The sequence below is a fragment of the Rhinolophus hipposideros genome (assembly GCF_964194185.1).
Source record: "Rhinolophus hipposideros genome assembly, chromosome: 13".
Lineage (NCBI taxonomy): Eukaryota > Metazoa > Chordata > Mammalia > Chiroptera > Rhinolophidae > Rhinolophus > Rhinolophus hipposideros.
Genome location: NC_138059.1, coordinates 38,398,407 through 38,417,840, shown reverse-complemented (window position 1 = coordinate 38,417,840; position 19,434 = coordinate 38,398,407). Strand labels below are relative to the sequence as shown.

The 19,434-nt window shown below is 36.0% G+C and overlaps 1 protein-coding gene across 8 annotated transcripts in view; it reads left to right on the top strand.

Moving 5' to 3' along the window:
- Positions 1-19,434, top strand: part of ESRP1 (epithelial splicing regulatory protein 1) — a 65,073-nt gene that overhangs the window by 16,812 nt on the left and 28,827 nt on the right. For 4 of the 8 annotated variants that reach the window (XM_081070341.1, XM_081070339.1, XM_081070345.1 and 1 more), the window contains exons 5-13: positions 742-840; positions 976-1,030; positions 2,273-2,383; positions 2,501-2,633; positions 2,725-2,767; positions 4,794-5,095; positions 8,084-8,302; positions 10,973-11,159; positions 14,762-14,930. In XM_081070341.1, the coding sequence (XP_080926467.1) occupies positions 742-840; positions 976-1,030; positions 2,273-2,383; positions 2,501-2,633; positions 2,725-2,767; positions 4,794-5,095; positions 8,084-8,302; positions 10,973-11,159; positions 14,762-14,930 (1,318 nt within the window). Of the gene's footprint in view, positions 1-741; positions 841-975; positions 1,031-2,272; positions 2,384-2,500; positions 2,634-2,724; positions 2,768-4,793; positions 5,096-8,083; positions 8,303-10,972; positions 11,172-14,761; positions 14,931-19,434 lie in introns of all 8 variants that reach the window. The other 4 variants (XM_081070344.1, XM_081070342.1, XM_081070340.1 and 1 more) reach the window with 1 other exon arrangement.

Sequence of the window (19,434 nt, the reverse complement as noted above, 5' to 3'; positions counted from 1 at the left end):
CCATCAAAGATGGCTATGCTGTGGGGCTCTAAAAACCTAGGTGGGAAGTTCTGAGTAAAAATGGCATCACAGAAATAGTGTCATGAGTAATCTGAGCTGTCTTTCCAACATTAAACTTAAAAAAGTCATTTAATGCCTTATGGTCTTGACTGACTTAATTATATTTTTAAGTCAGTGTGGTCATTTCTTGTGTGTGCTGTTCAGATACATAGTATGAAGGATTCTATTTGTTGTGTACTTCATAGTTTGAAACTAAACAAAAGTCTCAGTAATCATTCATTTGAGACTATTCAATAAACAGAAATTTTATTATTGCTAGTACCTTAAGATAGGATTTATTTAGTCATTTTACCCAAAAGAACAGCTAGAGATTTCAGGAAGTGTGAGTGAAGTCCAGATTGATGAGAAGAAGCTATTCTGAAATTTCAACGAATTGTCCGTCTAGATCAGGGGTGTCCAAACTGCGGCCCATGATCCATTTTTAATTGGCCCGCAGCAAATTCCAAAAATTTATTTAGTTTACTGAAATAGACCAGGTGAGGCAATACGTACTTCACCTCGAGTGAGTGTTTGTGTATTTTACCGCATGTGGCCCTTGGTAAAAAAACGTTGAAAAAAGTTTGGACACCCCTGGTCTTGATGCATTTTACTTGGCTTCTTATCTCTGTGTGAGTTTAATTTAGGGTTAGAAGCAACCGCATTTCACTTCCCCAAAAATGTTTCCTTGACTTAGTCTCCCAGGTTTAAATTTTGAGAAGAATAGTTCGGTCTCCCGGTATGGAGCATCTCAAGTTGAAGATATGGGGAATATAATTTTAGCAATGATTTCAGAGCCTTATAGTAAGTATTACTGTTGTAACAATGCAGACACAGAATTTGAAATCACCCTTTTTCCCTCACCTATACTTTTGAATTCCTTCCACAGCTTTGTCTCCCTGATAGCTAAAATGATAACTTGTATGATCTCATTTTCAGATCACAGGTTTTCAGATCCAGAGAGAGTAAATTACAAATTTGAAAGTGGAACTTGGTAAGTACTTGAGTACTATTCCATTTGAGCCTTTAATTTTTGTCTTTTTTATATGGTGATGTTTAACCCCTTCCCTGTTAGTATCAGTAACGTTACTAAACCTTTTGACTATCCATTTTTTAATATTAGGTCATTTATAAAAGAAGGTTGCATCTTAAAGTATGCTTGGATGTTGGGATTAACATTTAATGAAATATTTGCATCCTTAGTTACTGTTATCTTTGGAAGTCATATGTTTGGGTCTATGATACTTATTTTAGCCTCTGAGCTATCCATCCTTTCACTGGAAAACTTCCAAAGGAAAAACAGGATTTCAAAGTTCACAAAATATTTACTGAAATAATTTTGAGTCAGCTCTATCAGCTTCTACTTTAAAGCAAAGGAAATAACTGAGGAGAAGTATGAAATGGTGGTATCTCTGTTTGTGATCACAGGTAGACCTTTTTAAGTTTGAAATCTGTAGTGAATTGCGTGAGATTGATTGCCTGGTGCCTGATGTGAACAGAAGCTTCTGACATCTTTGCCCACAGAAAGACTTTGAGGCCTGTTTAGTTGTGGAGAAAATGACTCATAGGAAAATGTCCTAGGAGTACTGAAAATGTGGCTATGGAAGGAATAGAACATCAAAGATATAGGTGTCAAGATATAGGTGATTTGCAAATGACTCATTAAGGTGTGGGTACTCCGAAGCATTTCTGTAAACACTCTCTGATGGCTCCCCAGTTTGATAGAGGAGATATTTTAATGGCAGACTGGTGACTGCGTGCACACATTTCTGACGTGGATTAATTGCCACCTTTATGTAGATCTTAAATTTTGCTGTCAAGCTGGGTTTAAAGCCCACTGGTGTACTGGTCAGTTCTGAAAATGAATTTAAACCTATCCTTCCTGGTTCTAGGAATTTACAGGCATCAGGGTATTGGGAAAAGTCTGCTTCCTGTAAGTTGATCCTGGATCCTTCTGAGTTTATGGCAAGCAAGCAGCAACTCAGATGATAGATGGTTTGCTGGGTGAGCTAGCTGTACTGAATCTGCATAGCCAGTTGTCTTTCTACGGTGAACCACCTAAAGAAAACTTTCGACTGTGCCTACATAATTTTTGAGGTTGCAAAGTAAATCAGGCAATATTAAAGTCTGTCTGAACTCCACATAAATAATACCTTATGTGTAAATAGGCAAATTGTCTTATAGGTCAGACTCACTAGCATTAGTCATGCAACCTGAAGTTTTGCTTGATCCACAGCAGCAAGATGGAACTTATTGATGACAACACGGTAGTCAGGGCACGAGGTTTACCATGGCAGTCTTCGGATCAAGATATTGCAAGATTCTTCAAAGGACTCAATATTGCCAAGTTGGTTTTGTATAAACTCTGTTTTACTTAAGAATCCCAAAGGGGTAATGGGTTTTCTGTAATTTTTTTCCTAGCTATATTTTCTTCCCTACTACTATTTGTTTTGTTCTTTCAAAGGGGAGGTGCAGCACTTTGTCTGAATGCACAAGGTCGAAGGAATGGAGAAGCTCTGGTTAGGTTTGTAAGTGAGGAGCACAGAGATCTAGCACTACAGAGGCACAAACATCACATGGGGACCCGGTACATTGAGGTATGTCCTCATAACCTTGAGACCCTTAACTTCTTGAGTATGAACATTAGAAGACTGAGACACTGTATTTAATTTCCCTTTCTTTTCTTAGGTTTACAAAGCAACAGGTGAAGATTTTCTTAAAATTGCTGGTGGTGAGTTGAGTACCTTTTATAAAATGTGGCTATAATAAGAATCTAAACTTTACTGATATTTCAAGGGTAGATAAATAGGTCATGAATATTGTTTATTTCCCAATGAAACATAAGAATTGACTTTTTTTTAAATAGAAGGAAGAAATGTCCAAATAGTATCAGTAAGTGTAATGTATAATACTTGCCCTAAGGCTTAACTACAGTTGGTTAAGGCTGAACCAACTGTAGTTAAGGAGCCATTAAAAAATAGTACAATATAAGATGAAAGGGTCATATAAAGTCATGTATAAAGGGAAAGTATAGTTCTTGAAAGAAATCAGTCTGTAAACTACTTTCAAACAGCTATACCAGAATACCTGGAATTTTTGCGTATCTGCTTCTAGTGTTTCTCTAAACTTCTTAATTCATCGGTGGCCATGGTAGCTTTCTGGCTTCTAGTATTTTAGGATATGTAGTGTTTGCTGCTGCGCATGGTCAGAAAGAAGCAGGAACAGATAGATAGTTTTTATACAATTCTTGAATGATTCATAACTTTAAAACTTAAAAATAACATGCATAAAAAAATGTTAACTATCGTTTGTCCAACACATTCTTTTCTCTACATATAACCATTTTGTAAACTTCTACTGCTTTGTTCATGTTGCTTTATAACTTCTCCTTTTAGTACATTATGAATATCTTCCTATTTAGTCAATTTTCTTAAATGTTAATTGCAGTAATATATATAATGAATTTGTATTAAACATCCCTGTTGGGCAGTTAGAGTTTATTTCTAACTCTTCACTACATGTTGCGATGGATATTTTTGTATGTCTCTATGTGCCACCCATTAGGATAAATCTCTCACAGTAGGATAGCTGAATCAAAGAATGTGGGTGGACCTTTTAAGAGTCTTTGACACCTGTTGCCAAAATATACGAAAGTGACTTTGACTTAAATACAGAGAACATTTGTATCCCTGAATTATATAGCCCTGGTAAAAATCTTTGCATCTGTAGAACTTACAGAACTTACAGTTATAGCATCCTGTTTATACTATTAGGTTGGTGCAAAAGTAATCGCGGTTTAAAAGGTTAATAGTTGCAAAAACCGCGATTACTTTTGCACCAACCTAATATTTGCTGGTATAATCCTGTTCTGGTGCTTACTTCTTTAGATAAATCAAGGCTTCCAAATTTAGAGCTTCACGTTTAATAGTGTTTCCAGAGTTTCCAAAGTAATGTTTGATACTGGTTGGGGATAAAGTATATTTGAAGTTGCTGTGGTCCTGAGGTTCCATGGTTCCATAACACTGTAAATTGCAGATGGCAGAGTTAATTAATGTTCAAGTTAATGCCTGGGATTTCATGGTATGTGGGCAATATGATTAACGGAAAATGTTATTAGTGTATGACCTTGAACGATGTACATTTGAGTATTTGCTACATGGCAGTACTATACAAAATGCTTTGCATTAAGCAGAATGTTGATAAATGTTGAAACTAGCTGCCAAGTATATTCATTATAACTATTTTCTTTCCTTAAGTGTGTTTGACTCTTTCTTAATAAGAAATAATCAGGAAAATCACCAAAGTGCTTTATACATAATAATTATTCTCAATTTATGAGGTAGGTAATTTTACCCTTATTTTACAGATGAGGAAACTAAGTTACAGAGGTTAAACTTTACAAAAGTCATATCCTAGTGAGTGGTAAAGCCAGGATTGGACCCAAGCATTCTAGCTATAGGACCTGTACCCTTAACCACCATGATGATTAATTGCCTCTCCATAGAAGAACATGGTGGTTGGTCTATAATTTAATTATCTGACTACCTTCTTAATTAAGAGATGTTTTATGAAAATGGTAGGGGAAATTTTTCAAATCTATGGGAAGAGAATTCTGATTCCTGGGATGTTATGAATTCATTTGGGAGTGTGGGTCTTAATTACAAATTCAAGGCATTGCCAAAAATATTATCATTTTAAATTTGGTAAAGTTGATGTCTTAACCATTTCTCCCTGTGCTTGGTATTTGTGTTCCCTAGGTACATCCAATGAGGTAGCCCAGTTTCTCTCCAAGGAAAATCAAGTCATTATCCGAATGCGGGGCCTCCCATTCACAGCCACAGCTGATGAAGTGGTGGCCTTCTTTGGACAGCATTGCCCCATCACTGGGGGGAAGGAAGGCATCCTCTTTGTTACCTACCCAGACGGTAGGCCAACAGGGGATGCTTTTGTCCTCTTTGCATGTGAGGAGTATGCACAGAATGCATTGAGGAAGCATAAGGATTTGTTGGGTAAAAGATACATTGAACTCTTCAGGAGCACAGCAGCTGAAGTTCAGCAGGTAGGTTTTTAAGAGCATGTTGGTGGTTTTGCATTATTTCTATTCTTTATTTCTAAAAACAATCCTACATTATTGATAAAATAAAATTTGGCAACTACAGAAAGTGTAAGTGCATGAAAAAAGTATTATTCTATAAGCAAATGATAATCACTGTTATCTTGTATACACACAGAAAAAATACCTTGTGTTTTCATATAACTGGAATACTTCTGTAGACATACTTTTGTATTTTTTCAAAACTACCTGTCTTGAAAGTGTACTCATGTCCCCAGAATTTTAATCTTTAAGTTAATATTATGTCTCATGGAAGAACATGATTTATTTAGAAATTCTATTGTACATTTGGGGTGGTTTTTATCTAATTTCTAGATAAATGTGCTTATAACACTCTCAACTTCTGATTGATTTCTTTAGAACTGAATATGGGATGTGTGCTTTTAAAGTTTTTAATTTTAATACCTTGCCATATTTATTTCCCAATAGGCTTGAGTAATTCCAAACTGCTGGTGACAGTGTAAAATGCCCTTTTGTCTTACTACTTTCAGAATTGAGTTGTTTTTGAGACACAAATGGGTTAATCAGTTCATGAAAACATTCTAAGATCTAGGCATGAAACTACCTGTAGGGTCTCAAGCCTTTTGGCATTTCTTCTTACCACCTGAACATTTCTCTTCAAGGGTTAGTATTTCCTTGGTAACTAAGATCATGTAGACTGTTTCACATGACTCTTTCAACTTATTCTACTTGGGCCCTATAGTAGAACATAGTCATTTTAATGATTGGGCTTTTTTGCAAGCATTTAGGCACTGATTGTATTATTATTTCTGTGATTTTTGTGTAGCTTCTGCAAAGCCCATTGTATATTGTGATTTAAAATAATTGTCCAAATATTTTAAATAGAACCTTTCACCTGCTAGGAAACCAAATTGATTTTTTTTTTTTTTTAAGATTTTATTGGGGAGGGAGAACAGGACTTTATTGGGGGAACAGTGTGTACTTCCAGGACTTTTTTTTTTCCAAATCAAGTTGTTGTGGAGGGCGCAGCTCAGCTCCAGGTCCAGTTGCCGTTGGTAGTTGCAGGGGGAACAGCCCACCATCCCTTGGGGGAGTCGAACCAGCAACCTTGTGATTGAGAGGACGCACTCCAACCAACTGAGCCATCCAAGAGCTCAGCGGCAGCTCAGTTCAAGGTGCCACGTTCAATCTTAGTTGCAGGGGGTGCAGCCCACCATCCCTTGCGGGACTCGAGGAATTGAACTGACAACCTTGTGTGTGGTTGAGAGCCCACTGGCCCATGTGGGAATCGAACCAGCAGCCTTTAGAGTTAGGAGCACAGAGCTCTAACTGCCTGAGCCACCAGGCCGGCCCCAAATTGATTTTTATACCTAGAATAATGTGAAATTGTAAGTTCTGTATTCTAATGTACTGGTGCTCTTAAGCCCTACACTGTGAACATAACTTATAATTTAAACAATTCTGTAAACAGTTGTTGAAAATGAATATCATAAGTTCTGAATCTCTAAACATGCTTAAGGCTTCAAACATTACATACACCCTTCCCAAACTAGAGAGGAAAAATGCAATTTTTTATTGTAGATTTTTAAATTGGAAGAACAGTTTCATGGAAACCATGGCCTAGAATGGACTCGGCTACCTTTTATATTGATTGGTTTGGATATAGAGTATGCTCCCTCTATCTGACTCTACCATAAGGTAGTTTTGAGTGTGGATGAGTTTAAGTATTGAAGTGGTCATAGGTTCTGCACTGTCTTCATTACTTATAATCATTCCATTCAATAACTATTTGCTCACCTCCTGTTTGGGAGATCCTGTAGGTACTAGACCCTTTCCTGTCGAGTTTGTCTATAACCACATTTATTTTCTATTTGTGTTCTTCCCTAAATGTTTGTGCAGTGTCTGGATTGTTTGTATAATTTTGAAAAGTCTTGCTGTCTCTCATAAAATTTCTTTGGCTGTATTTATTCTTTGATTTTTGATAGCAAACTGGACAGGTAAATTAGGGTAGATTTTTGGGAGTTCATCAGTTCTACATTTTCAGTTTATCGGACGGACAATAAAGGCTGCAATGGTGAATTATTCCGAAAACTAGGGGATGTCCCACATTGCGTTTGCACAAGGATCTCCTAGTATTATCAACTAGTAGGCTTGTTCTAAACTAAAACAGATGTAGGCAAGAACTTTGTAATATGAGTTTTACCTGGAAGCAGTTTTTTCTCCATAGTGTACTTGCCGTCATTCATTCTCAAAAGAGTTAAATTCCAAGTATTTAAAAATACAGTCAAGATCCTATGTTTGCTAGTGTCTAAAGTTCACATGGAAACTAAGTGATCATTTTTATGGTCACTAAATGAGTTTTTTCATTTTTACATTTTTCAGCCATTCTATCTTTTGTTTTATACATTATTATAAATGTGGCATTATATTTTAATATAACCCAAAGTTATTGTTTTACCTGTGTTTCCATTACTGGGTTATTTATTCTCTTTATATTTCTTGAGTTTGGAGATGGAATGTGAAGACAATATTAAGGGGAACATTGTACTTAGTAAAATGAAACCTAATAGATTGCTACAGTAGTTCACAATTACCAATTCCAGATTTTTATGAAAGTGGCAGACTTTAAGAATGTTTGTCCCAAGGCAGATAGTGATGCATTTGTCTAGTAGATAAGTCCTTAATCTAAGCGCATTGTGTTGTGTGTGGTATATGCCTCATCATGCCCATGACAAAGTGGGTTTCCTGCTTTTCCGGCTGAAAAACATGAATCTTTTTCCAGAGTGTTTCTCAAACTTTAATATGCTTATGAGTCACCTGGGGATCTTGTTAAAATGTAAATTTATAATTACTAGGTCTGGCACCCAGCTGAGACTATGCATTTCTGTCAGGCTCCTCAGTGATGCCAATGCTTGTCTGCAGATAGCATTGGAGTAGGTAGGCTCTAAATCACTTGTTTTGCTTTGAATACAGGTGCTGAATCGATTCTCCTCAGCCCCTCTTATTCCACTTCCAACCCCTCCCATTATTCCAGTACTACCTCAGCAATTTGTGCCCCCTACAAATGTTAGAGATTGTATACGCCTTCGAGGTCTTCCCTATGCAGCCACAATTGAGGACATCCTAGACTTTTTGGGGGAGTTTTCCACAGATATTCGAACTCATGGGGTCCACATGGTATTGAATCACCAGGTAAGAAAATTTGCTTATTATTGGAAAACTGATTTGCTTATTATTATCAAAATCTCTTCCAATAAAAACCGATTTGCTTATTATTACTGGAAAACCAATTTGCTTATTATCAAAGACTCTTCCAATAAAAAAGTACAAATGTTCATCAGTTGTATAGTAAGCCTTGAAGGAAAGATTTAACTATAAATGCAAGAGGTCTTTAAGATGAACTCGAGAAAGAATGCTATCATTGGTATGGTAATTCAAATTCGGCTCTGATTCTGTCATCATAAGTATCCGTCAAATTAGTAGCATCGTAGTACATTATCAATCTAACATAACTTTATACTATTGCAACTACTGAATTCTGCTGTTGTAGTGTGAGAACAATTAGAAACTATATAAACCAATGAGCTTGTCTGTGTTCAAGAGTACTTTTTGTATCCATAGACTATTTAGAAACAGCTTATTTTATATATATGTTAGACATCAAATTACATTTAGTAGAGTGCAAACTCAGTAAGTATTTGTATCTGTACCACCTAGAACAGTATGTAATCATAACAGGCATGCAAGTGTATTAATTAATTGTTTCGTAGAAGCCTCTATCAAAATCTAACCAGATTCTCACAGTATGCAAGTATATATCCTAAGTGTATTAAAAGTAGTTCTTGGCTGGGTGTCCCTTGATTTTTTGGTTAAATTAAAATTAATATAAGTTTCTGCACAATTTGCCAGCATTTTGTGCTATTTTAAGCATGACAGAATTCTAAAAACTACTATAAACCAAGTAGTTCTATTTAAAATTTTGGAACTCTTTAATCAAAAGCAAAGTTGTATTAATTTTTAAAAATGAGATGTTTCAGATCATGGGTTGAATATAGTTTTGTATTGGAAATACCAATGTTTTTCTAAATTGCTCATATTCCTCTTTCTCTTTTCACGTGGAGATTTGGTCACATTCATAACCATAATCTTATCTCCCTGGAAAGTGCATGTCACTGGGTATAAGCAACCAGAAAACATCCTGAGCCCCTGCTTGGTTTTCCACACCAGCACATGCTCATTCTAACTCTCAATGTTAAGCTATGCGACTTTTGATCTGACTAGGTACCGTTTTAGCATGGCTCACTGGTGGGAGTCCTTTTTTTAAAAAAAATTTTTATTGGAGTGTGTTTTTCCAGGAGCCATCAGCTCCAAGTCAAGTCATTGTCCTTCCACCTAGTTGTGGAGGGCGAAGCTCAGCTCCAAGTCCAATCGCCATTTTCAATCTTTAGTTGCAGGAGGCGCAACTCACCACCCCATGAGGGAATTGAACCCGCATGGGATGTTGTTAAGAGCTCGCGCAATAACCAACTGAGCCATCTGGCTGCCCCACCAGCAGCTCAGTGGCAATTTGTTGTCTTCAATCTAGTTTTGGAGGGCACAGCTCACTGGCCCATGTGGAAATCGAACTGGTAACCCTATTGTTCAGAGCTCGCTTTCTAACCAACTGAGCCATCCAGCCGCCCAGTGGGAGCCTTTTGAATAAAATTCCCCACAATTCAGCATCACCAGGGATTTGTTTGGTTTCTCTTTGAGTCACCATTTCTAATAACCTAGGAGTTATTATTGTTCTTTAATTAACAACAGTAGACAGATTTACCTGTTATTGACCCACATGACCTATTGTGATTGCACTTGGGAGAAATGCTTCTTAGATGATGAATAAGCTCTTAGCTACCTCAAAGATGTTAGGTTTTTTTCCATCTTGTACTGGGTTTCCCTGGTGTCCCTAATTTCCATGGTATGGTAACTCTTATGGTAACTTGCATGGTAATAATTTTCACTAAATAGTCCCTTAGAGACTTTTAAAGAAATTTGTAAATAAGGAAGAAGTTTTATAAGCTAGTTGTGTCTTTTTCTGCCCCATAAAATGTCCATACCAAATAAAACTAAGGCATTCTTTTTTTGTGGAACAGAAATCTACCAGCTTGGTTTTAAATAGGGGATTTTTAGAAGTTATTAGTAATAGCAGAAATGTCTGTAAACTCGTTGGCCAAGGTTTAAGATGGAGGTGAATGGCCAAGATGAGAGAAGAGCTCTCATTCAAGGCTGATGATACAGCTTTCACCAACTGTCACTGTACTTCTCAACTGCCAATTCCTTATCTACCTTCCCTGTCCCCAAGCCACATTCCAACCAGGCTACAGGGAAAAGGGAGAAGGGAAAGGGATGTTGCAGGTCAGTGACAGAACTGAGAGCCAAAAGAGAGCACTGGTTTGTTCAGTTTCCCACAGGAGGATTCATAAAGCTCTAATAGTGGTTCTTTTACTAGATTTTCTCAATCAAATAAGATTTAATCGGATTTTTCAAAAGGTCAAAACTCAGTATACAATACTATACTTTGAAACTGCACTCACAAGGAGACCCTTTCCAAACCTCGTAAATCTAATATTAATTAAGAGAAACCAAAAAGGATCACTTTTAGCTATGAGCTCTCAAGACTGTTTCTTCAAGGTTTTGTGAGCCATTCTGGTGGTTAGGTGATAAAATTCAAGTCAGATTTCAGTAGCTTACACCGTCACCCAGATTTTGTGGCTAAAATGTCTGTACTATGGGTGATTGTCACTTTGTATGTTTTGAAAGCAACCATTTCCATGTTGAAGGAGACAGTCTCCTTTTGTTTTTATTCTTCCCCCACACACTCAGGGCCGCCCATCAGGAGATGCCTTTATCCAGATGAAGTCTGCGGACAGAGCATTTATGGCTGCACAGAAGTGCCATAAAAAAACCATGAAGGACAGATATGTTGAAGTCTTTCAGTGTTCAGCTGAGGAAATGAACTTTGTGTTAATGGGGGGCACTTTAAATCGAAATGGCTTATCCCCACCGCCATGTAAGTTACCATGTAAGTTTTTCTTGGGTCTTGGCGCTATTCTACGCTATATGCTGGTAGGTGCTTTAGCTGCTTTCATATCTTTCTGTGTCCCTGGTTCTCTCTGAGGCAGGCAATGTGGTTACATAAGGCTTTCCCATCTGAAATCAGTAGTACCTGATAATCATTTAAGACCTTGGTTTGTGGACATCCATAATTAGAGATACTACAAATACCTCCTTTCAAATTATATTCTTGCTTTTCCAGTGATAAGCACTTGATTTCTGAAGCTTAGTGTGCTCAAGATAAGCACTGACTCTGGGAGGCAACCTGGCTATGTAGATATTTTAATACGCATTTAAAGGTAAAATTAGTATGGCTGGATCGGTTTTCTTTCTTCTTTTTTTCCCCTGTAACATATTAAGCTTTTTTTTAGAAGGCTGATTTGATGCCCATTTTGCATTTTTAAGTTTTGGATCATTAAGTATTTTTTTAGAAAGGATAACCTGGGGAGCATTTTTGTAGCTCTTCAGGATATCTGGAATGAGCAAGTTAGTAAAAAATGTAAATGCGTAAGTAAATTAGCCAAAGTTTCCATTGGATCACAGGATCAGTGCTTAATTTCAAGCCGTGCTCTTGCTCGTTGGCACCTGGGTGCAAGCCATCTGGAATCCTGTTTGAGAGGAATAAGCCCTTTAGTCTGAAGATCAAGTGTGGTTAGTGACTAAGGAACACCGGAGGGTACGATATTAAAACTTGAATCTTTTTGTTACAGTTTTCACTTTTGAATAAGACATACCTTGTTAGGAGGCATGTTGGATATGTTTAAAGAATGTAGCGCTTGGAATGCAGTCCAAAGATAACTGAGACAGTAAACTGGATTATGAGCATGATTCCCATAAAATAGGGATTGTTAGGACATCACTTTCTAGTGAAAAGGGATCTATACCAATAAGCCTATTTGATAAAATATTTATTCATAGAATATTCGATGGGGCTTACTCCTTTTTTTCCCTTGGAATTTCTAAACGCTAATATTCCATTTATCTGCTGCTTGCTGTTGGTGAATATTTAAGAGTTAATTGCTAATGAGTATCAAGTTTTGAAACTTTATGTTTGGGCTTAAGTGGTTATATTAAAGTAATATTAGTCATATGTGTTCTGTCTGTAAACCACTGATAAATGTTAGTAACTTTTACATTTCCTCTAGTGATGATAATCTGTCAACCATTGTGAGATGAGGGCATTTCTCTTCTGTGTGTAACCAAAATTCTTCTGCTATGATATCCTTTTACTTCTCTCTTCCTGGTGGTCATTAAAGACTTTCTTCATAACACTTTCATTTCTTCCCTTTTTCCTTCATCAGCCCTAAAATAAAAATAAAAATTTAATGTATTTTTTTCACATAAAATTTATTTCCATATCTTTACTTTTAATACTTTCCAAAAATTTTAACTAAAATTTGGCCATTGCCATTTTAGTGGAAGAGTTTATCTATTAAAAAAAAAAATTCCAGTTTATGCATGCGAATATTATGCCTGTTCTACTAGACTTTTTTTCCCCCTGCCAACTCACTTTAGGCAATTGCCTATTTATACAACCACCTAAAAATTTACAGAAATTGTATGGGTTTTTTTATCTAATCTCAAGGACTAATGCAGTTAAAATAGTGATTAGTTATAACCCATGAAAGAGTTTCTTGTTAAATTTGGGGGGAAAATAGAGTCTCATTATTGAAAAATTTTTAACTTTATTTGTCTTGAAATTTAACTTTTCAAAAAGTTGAACATTTTAAGGTCAACTCCAGTTTTCTAGTCTATGATTATATACATTCATATATTTTCTTTTAGGAATATGAGAATAGCTGCCTTTCATTTGAGGAATACCCAAATCTGAGCAGCCTACTCTATCTAATTATCAAAAATCTCTACTTTTTGTTTTGTGGCAGAATAGACTTACCTACTGTATATGCCTCTCTTATTGGTATGAGGCACTGTCGTGTAATGAATTGATAGTTTTGAAAGCAGGATGTGAGCACAGGCTTTATAGTTTTCTAGGTGCCTTATAGATAAACTAGGTGCCTCAGTTTATCCTATTTGCCTTTTTGTGGACTCTTGAAAGCCAGGGATCATAATTTTAAAATTTATCTACATGTAGCTCAGTTTTTGGTGAGCAGGAAGGAGGTACACAAAAGGTAAATATGAGATCAATATATGGGTCTTTGCCTTGTGTACCCATTTTCAGCTAACTGCCTTACCCCTCTCCGTAGACATGTGGAAATTCTTAAGAGCAGAAGACAATAGAGATTTTCATGTGAAAAAGTTATCCTGTGGACCTCAGCTATTTGCAAAATAGTTTAGGTGGTTTTAGGTATGAAAATTAAAGATAGGAACTCCAAATTCAGGTAATCTCTCAGTTTTCTGTTGGATACAGATGGACTGCATAGTTGTGTTCATCCCACGTGTTAAAGCTATTGACCAGCAATGGTCTTACCTAAATGTTACGAGGCATGGAAGATATTAGATAATCAGAAGATAGGGGTTTCATTCTATTTTCTATTTAATCTGAGTCCACATTTTTATTAGCTGACTCTCAGGAAGACACCATCTATTTCTTCCGGACTATTTCCCAGGTTTTTTTTTTTTTTTTTTTTTTTTAAATAACAGTTTTGAAAAGTGTAGATTAGCTTTAAAGCCCACCTTCTGGGTAACCTTTAGGTACCGTGTTTCCCCGAAAATAAGACCTAGCCAGACAATCAGCTCTAATGCATCTTTTGGAGCAAGAATTAATTATAAGACCTGATCTTGTTTATAATATAACCAGGTATAATATAATAATATCATATAATACAGTAGAATACTGAGTCTTATATAATGTAACGTAATATAATGTAATGCCAGGTATAATATAAGACCCAGTCTTATTAAGACCTGCTATAATATAATATAATATAATATAATATAATATAATATAATATAATATAATATAATATAATAATACTGGGTCTTATATTGATTTTTGCTCCAAAAGACACAACAGAGCTGATTGTCTTATTTTTAGGGAAACACGGTACATAAAGGTAGGAATAATGCAGAGTTAATCTCCTTTTAAGTCAGTTCACTCTGGCAGAATCTATGCTTTGGTGTCATACATGGTATTGGTGAAGAGTGTTTCATCATGACCATTTTCATTTCATGCTGTACTATAGGATAGTTAAGGTAGAATAGCAGTGTAGTTCTCAAAAAAGAATCCAGCTTTTACTTTGAAGTTATAGTAAATGTCAATCCTATGTTTCTTTCCTCAAAGTTTGTGGTAATTGGCGATTGCTAGTGGAAAAAAAATATCACATGTCATGAAATGGTTGAGAAGACTTGAAAGTCCACTTGGTACTGGTTTTACCAAATTTCAGGTTAAGGAAGGTTGTTTAGGTTGAGGGAGTATGAGATTTGAGATTATTTCTAGGTGTTAACATGTACAATCAAAAGGAAGTTGCTTGGTGTGGTGTGAAAAACTGGTCTTTCTTTAAAATGGATATAGGCAACAGTGACTTTCTGGCTTTAGTGCTACACATATGTGTCAGCAATTACAAATGTCTCAAAGTTTCTCTCTCTTTGCTTATTCAGGCCTGTCTCCTCCTTCCTACACATTTCCAGCTCCTGCAGCAGTTATTCCTACAGAAGCTGCCATTTATCAGCCCTCTGTGCTTTTGAATCCACGAGCACTGCAGCCCTCCACAGCATACTACCCAGCGGGCACTCAGCTCTTCATGAACTATACAGCATACTACCCCAGGTAGGCTCTGATGGACGTGGAAATGAGGCACAGAAACAAAGGACTCCTTTGACAGCTAGTGCCTGAGTTCACATAAGAATATTCTCTGTCACATTAAAGGTTATCATGGCAGGAAACAATTTCTGCTCATATCTCTGACCAAGAAGGTTGTTTTAAGACAAATCAGACTAAGTTTATTTTTTAACCATGTATTGACAGCATGATCTCTTAGGCTACTTTTGTATACAAGTTTACGTTTTTTCCTTCTCCTATCTTATGGTCATAAGTGAGTGGCACTGTAATCATTGCAATAGGGTAGCAGTATCAAGTGAATGAATTATAAAACAAGAAAATCCATTAAAAAGAACAGTTATATTTTTAAGTAGCATGAATTCATATGTCAACCCAGAATAAATAAAAACTGTTGTTTTAAATTGTGCACTGCTTGTATTCTTTCCCCCCTAAATCTTTACTAACAAGTTCAGAATGAAATTATTAAGAACTTTTTTAGAGTCAACTTTTTTTTCTGGTTTTCTAGGAAATTTTTATTTTTTATTTTTTTATAGTTGACATACAGTATATTAGTTTGAGGTATACAACATATTTACAAAGTGATCGCTCCGCTAAGTCTAGTACCCACCTGACACCATACATAGTTATTATAGTACTATTGACTATATTCCCTATGCTGTACTTTACATCCCCTTCACAATTTTTTAAAACTGCCAGTTTGTACTTCTTAATATCTTCACTTTTTTCTCCCAGGTCCCCACCCCCCTCTCACCTATCACCTAGCAATCATCAATTTATTCTCAGTTTCTATGAGTTTGTTTGTTGTTTCTCCATTTATTTTGTTTAAGATTCCATATATGAGGAACAGTTCCTCAAATAAGCGAAATCATATGGTATTTGTTTCTCTCTGTCTGACTTATTTCACTTAGCTTAATACCCTCTAGGTCCATCCTTGTTGTCAGAAATGGTATGACTTCATTCTTTTTTTAATGGCTGGAATCTTTTTAAATTCCGTGTGTGTGTGTGTGTGTGTGTGTGTGTGTGTGTGTGTGTGTATATATATATATATATATATACCAAGTCTTTATCCATTTGTCTGTGCATGTACATCTAGGTTACTTCCATATCTTGGCTATAGTAAATAATCCTGCAATAAACATAGGGGTGCACAAATCTTTTCAAATTAGTGTTTTGCACTTCTCAAGATAAATACCCAGAACTGGGATTGCTGGGTCATAAGGTGGTTCTAGTTTTAATTTTTTGGGAACCTCTATACTGTTTTCCATAGTGGCTGCACCAATTTGTAATCCTGTGAATTATGCATGAGGCTTCCCTTTCCTCTGTGCCAGTACTTGTTGTTTCTTGATTTATTGATAATAGCCATTCTGAGAGGTAGGAGGTGAGGTGATAGCTCACTGTGGTTTCAATTTTCATTTTCCTGATGATTAGTGTCATTGAGCATCTTTTCATATGTCCTCTTTGAAGAAATGTCTGTTCAGGCCCTCTTCCCATTTGTTAACTGGGTTGCTTATTTTTTGGTGTTGAAGTTGTAGGAGTTCCTTGTAAATTTAGGGTGTAAGCCCTTTTCAGATGTATCAGTGGCAAATATCTTCTCCCACTCAGTAGATTGTCTTCTTTCGTTGGTGGTTTCCTTTGCTGTGCAAAAATGTTTTAGTTTGATGTAGGCCTATATGTTTATTTAAGTCTTTAATCTATTTTGAGTTTCTTCTTATATTTGGGATAAGAAAGTGATCCAGTTTCATTCTTTTGCATATATCTGTCCAGTTTTCCCAGAACCATTTATTGAAGAGATTGTCTTTACCCCCAGTATACTCTTGCCTCCTTTGTCATATATTAATTTACCATATATGTGTGGGTTTCTTTCTGGGCTTTCTGTTCTGTTGATCTGGATCTGTTTTTATGCCAATACCATGCTGTTTGATTACTATAGTTTTGTAGTATAGTTTAATATCAGGTAATCTTTTTCCTAATCTTTTGCCTTTTAAAATTTATATTAACCTTTTTTGGTTTTTGTTTTTTTGTTTGGGTTTTTTTAATTTATGGGGTGACATTTGTTAGTAAAATTACATACATTTCAGGTGCACATCATCCATAAATCCCACTGTGTGTTCACCACCCAGAATCAGTTCTCCTTCCATCACCATATATTTGATACCCCTTACACTCATCTTCCACTCCCCACCTCACCCTTAACCTCTGGTAATCACTGACCTATTGTCTGTGTCTATGAGTTTTTGTTTCTCATTTGTTTCTCTTCTTCTATTGTGGTTTTTGGTTTATATACCACATACCAGTGAAACCATATGCTTCTTTGCTTTTTCTGTCTGACGTATGTCACTGAGCATTATACTCTCAATATCCATCCATGTTGTCACAAATGTTCCTATATCATATTTTCTTATCGCTGAATAGTATTCCATTCTGTTTATATACCACAACTTCTTTATCCATTCATCTATCGAAGGACATTTTGATTATTTCCATTAAAAAAGTTGGCCACCGTAAACATTGTGGCCATCGTAAACAAAGCTGCGATGAACATTGGAGCACACGTGTCTTTATGGATAAATGTTTTCAAATTTGTTGGGTAGATACCCAGGAGAGGGATTGCTGGGTCATACGGTAATTCTATTAGTAATTTTTTGAGGAACCTCCACACTGCCTTCCATAACAGCTGCACCAGTCTGCATTCCCACCAACAGTGTATGAGGGTTCCTTTTTCTCCACAGCCTCTCCAACACTTGTTACTATTAGTCTTGTTGATAATAGCCATTGTGACTGGGGTGAGGTGATATCTCATTGTGGTTTTCATTTGCATTTCTCTGATGATTAGTGATATTGAAAATTTTTTCATATGTCTATTTGCCATTTGTATGCCCTCTTTGGAGAAATGTCTCTTAGGTCCTCTGCCCATTTTTCAATTGGGTTGTTGGTTTTTTTGTTGTTGCATTGCATGAGTTCCTTGTATATTTTTGATATTAGCTCCTTATCACAGGCACTGTTTGCAAAAATCTTCTCCCATTCAGTTGGTTGCCTCTTTATTTTGTCCATGGTTTCTTTTGCTGTGCAGAAGCTTTTAAGTTTCATATAGTCCCATTCGTTTATTTTAGCTTTTACTTCTCTTGCCTTTGAACTCAAATTCATAAAATGCTCTTTGAACCCAAGGTCCATAAGTTTAGTACCATGTTTTCTTCTATGTAGTTTATTGTGGCAGGTCTTATGCTTAAGTCTTTGATCCATTTTGAATTAACTTTCGTACATGGTGACAGATAACAGTCCAGTTTCCTTCTTTTGCACGTGACTATCCAATTCTCCGAGCACCTTTTATTGAAGAGGCTGTCTTTACTCCATTGTATGCTTTTAGCTTCTTTGTCAAAAATTATCTGTCCATATTTATGTGGTTTTATTTCTGGGTTCTCAATTCTATTCCATTGGTCTATGTGTCTGTTTTTCTGCCAATACCATGCTGTCTTGATTATTGTAGCCCTGTAGTACAAGCTAAAGTCAGTCAGTGTGATACCTCCAGCATTGTTCTTTTAATTCTTAAGATTGCTTTGGCTATTCGGGATCTTTTGTGGTTCCAAATAAATCTGATGATTTTTTGTTCTATTTCTTTAAAAAATGTCATTGGGTTTTTGATGGGGATTGCATTAAATCTGTATATTGCTTTGGGTAATATGGCCATTTTAACTATGTTGATTCTTCCAATCCATGAGCATGGAATGTTCTCCATTTCTTTGTGTCTTCTTCAATTGCTTAAAAAAATGTCTTATAGTTTACAGCATATAAATCCTTCACATCCTTGATAAAGTTCATTCCTAGGTATTTTATTGTTTTTGCTGCAATTGCAAAGGGAATTGTTTTTTGTATTTATTTTTCTGAGATTTCATTGTTAGTATATAGGAATACAATGGACTATTGTACGTTGATTTTGTAACCAGCAACTTTACTGTATTCCTTGATTGTTTCTAACAGCTTTTTGGTGGAATCTTTAGGGTTTTCTATATATAGCATCATGTCATCTGCAGAGAGTGATAATTTAACTTCTTCATTCCCAATTTGGATGACTTTTATTTCTTTCTTTTGCCTGATTGCTCTGGCAAGGACTTCCAACACTGTGTTGAAAAGCAGAGGTGATAGAGGACAGCCCTGTTGTGTTCCTGAACGTAGAGCGAAGGGCTTCATTTTTTCACCATTAATTATGAGATTAGCTGAGGGCTTGTCATATATGGCCTTTATTATGTTAAGGTATTTTCCTTTTATACCTATGTCATTAAGTGTTTTAATCGTAAGTGGATTTGTATCTGGTCAAATGCTTTTTCTGCATCAATTGATAGAATCATATGATTTTTGTCCTTTATTTTGTTTATGTGATGTATCACATTGATGGATTTGCGGATGTTGAACCATTTTTGTGCTCCAGGGATGAACCCCACTTGGTCGTGGTGAATAGTCTTTTTAATGCATTGTTGTATTTGATTTGGTAGAATTT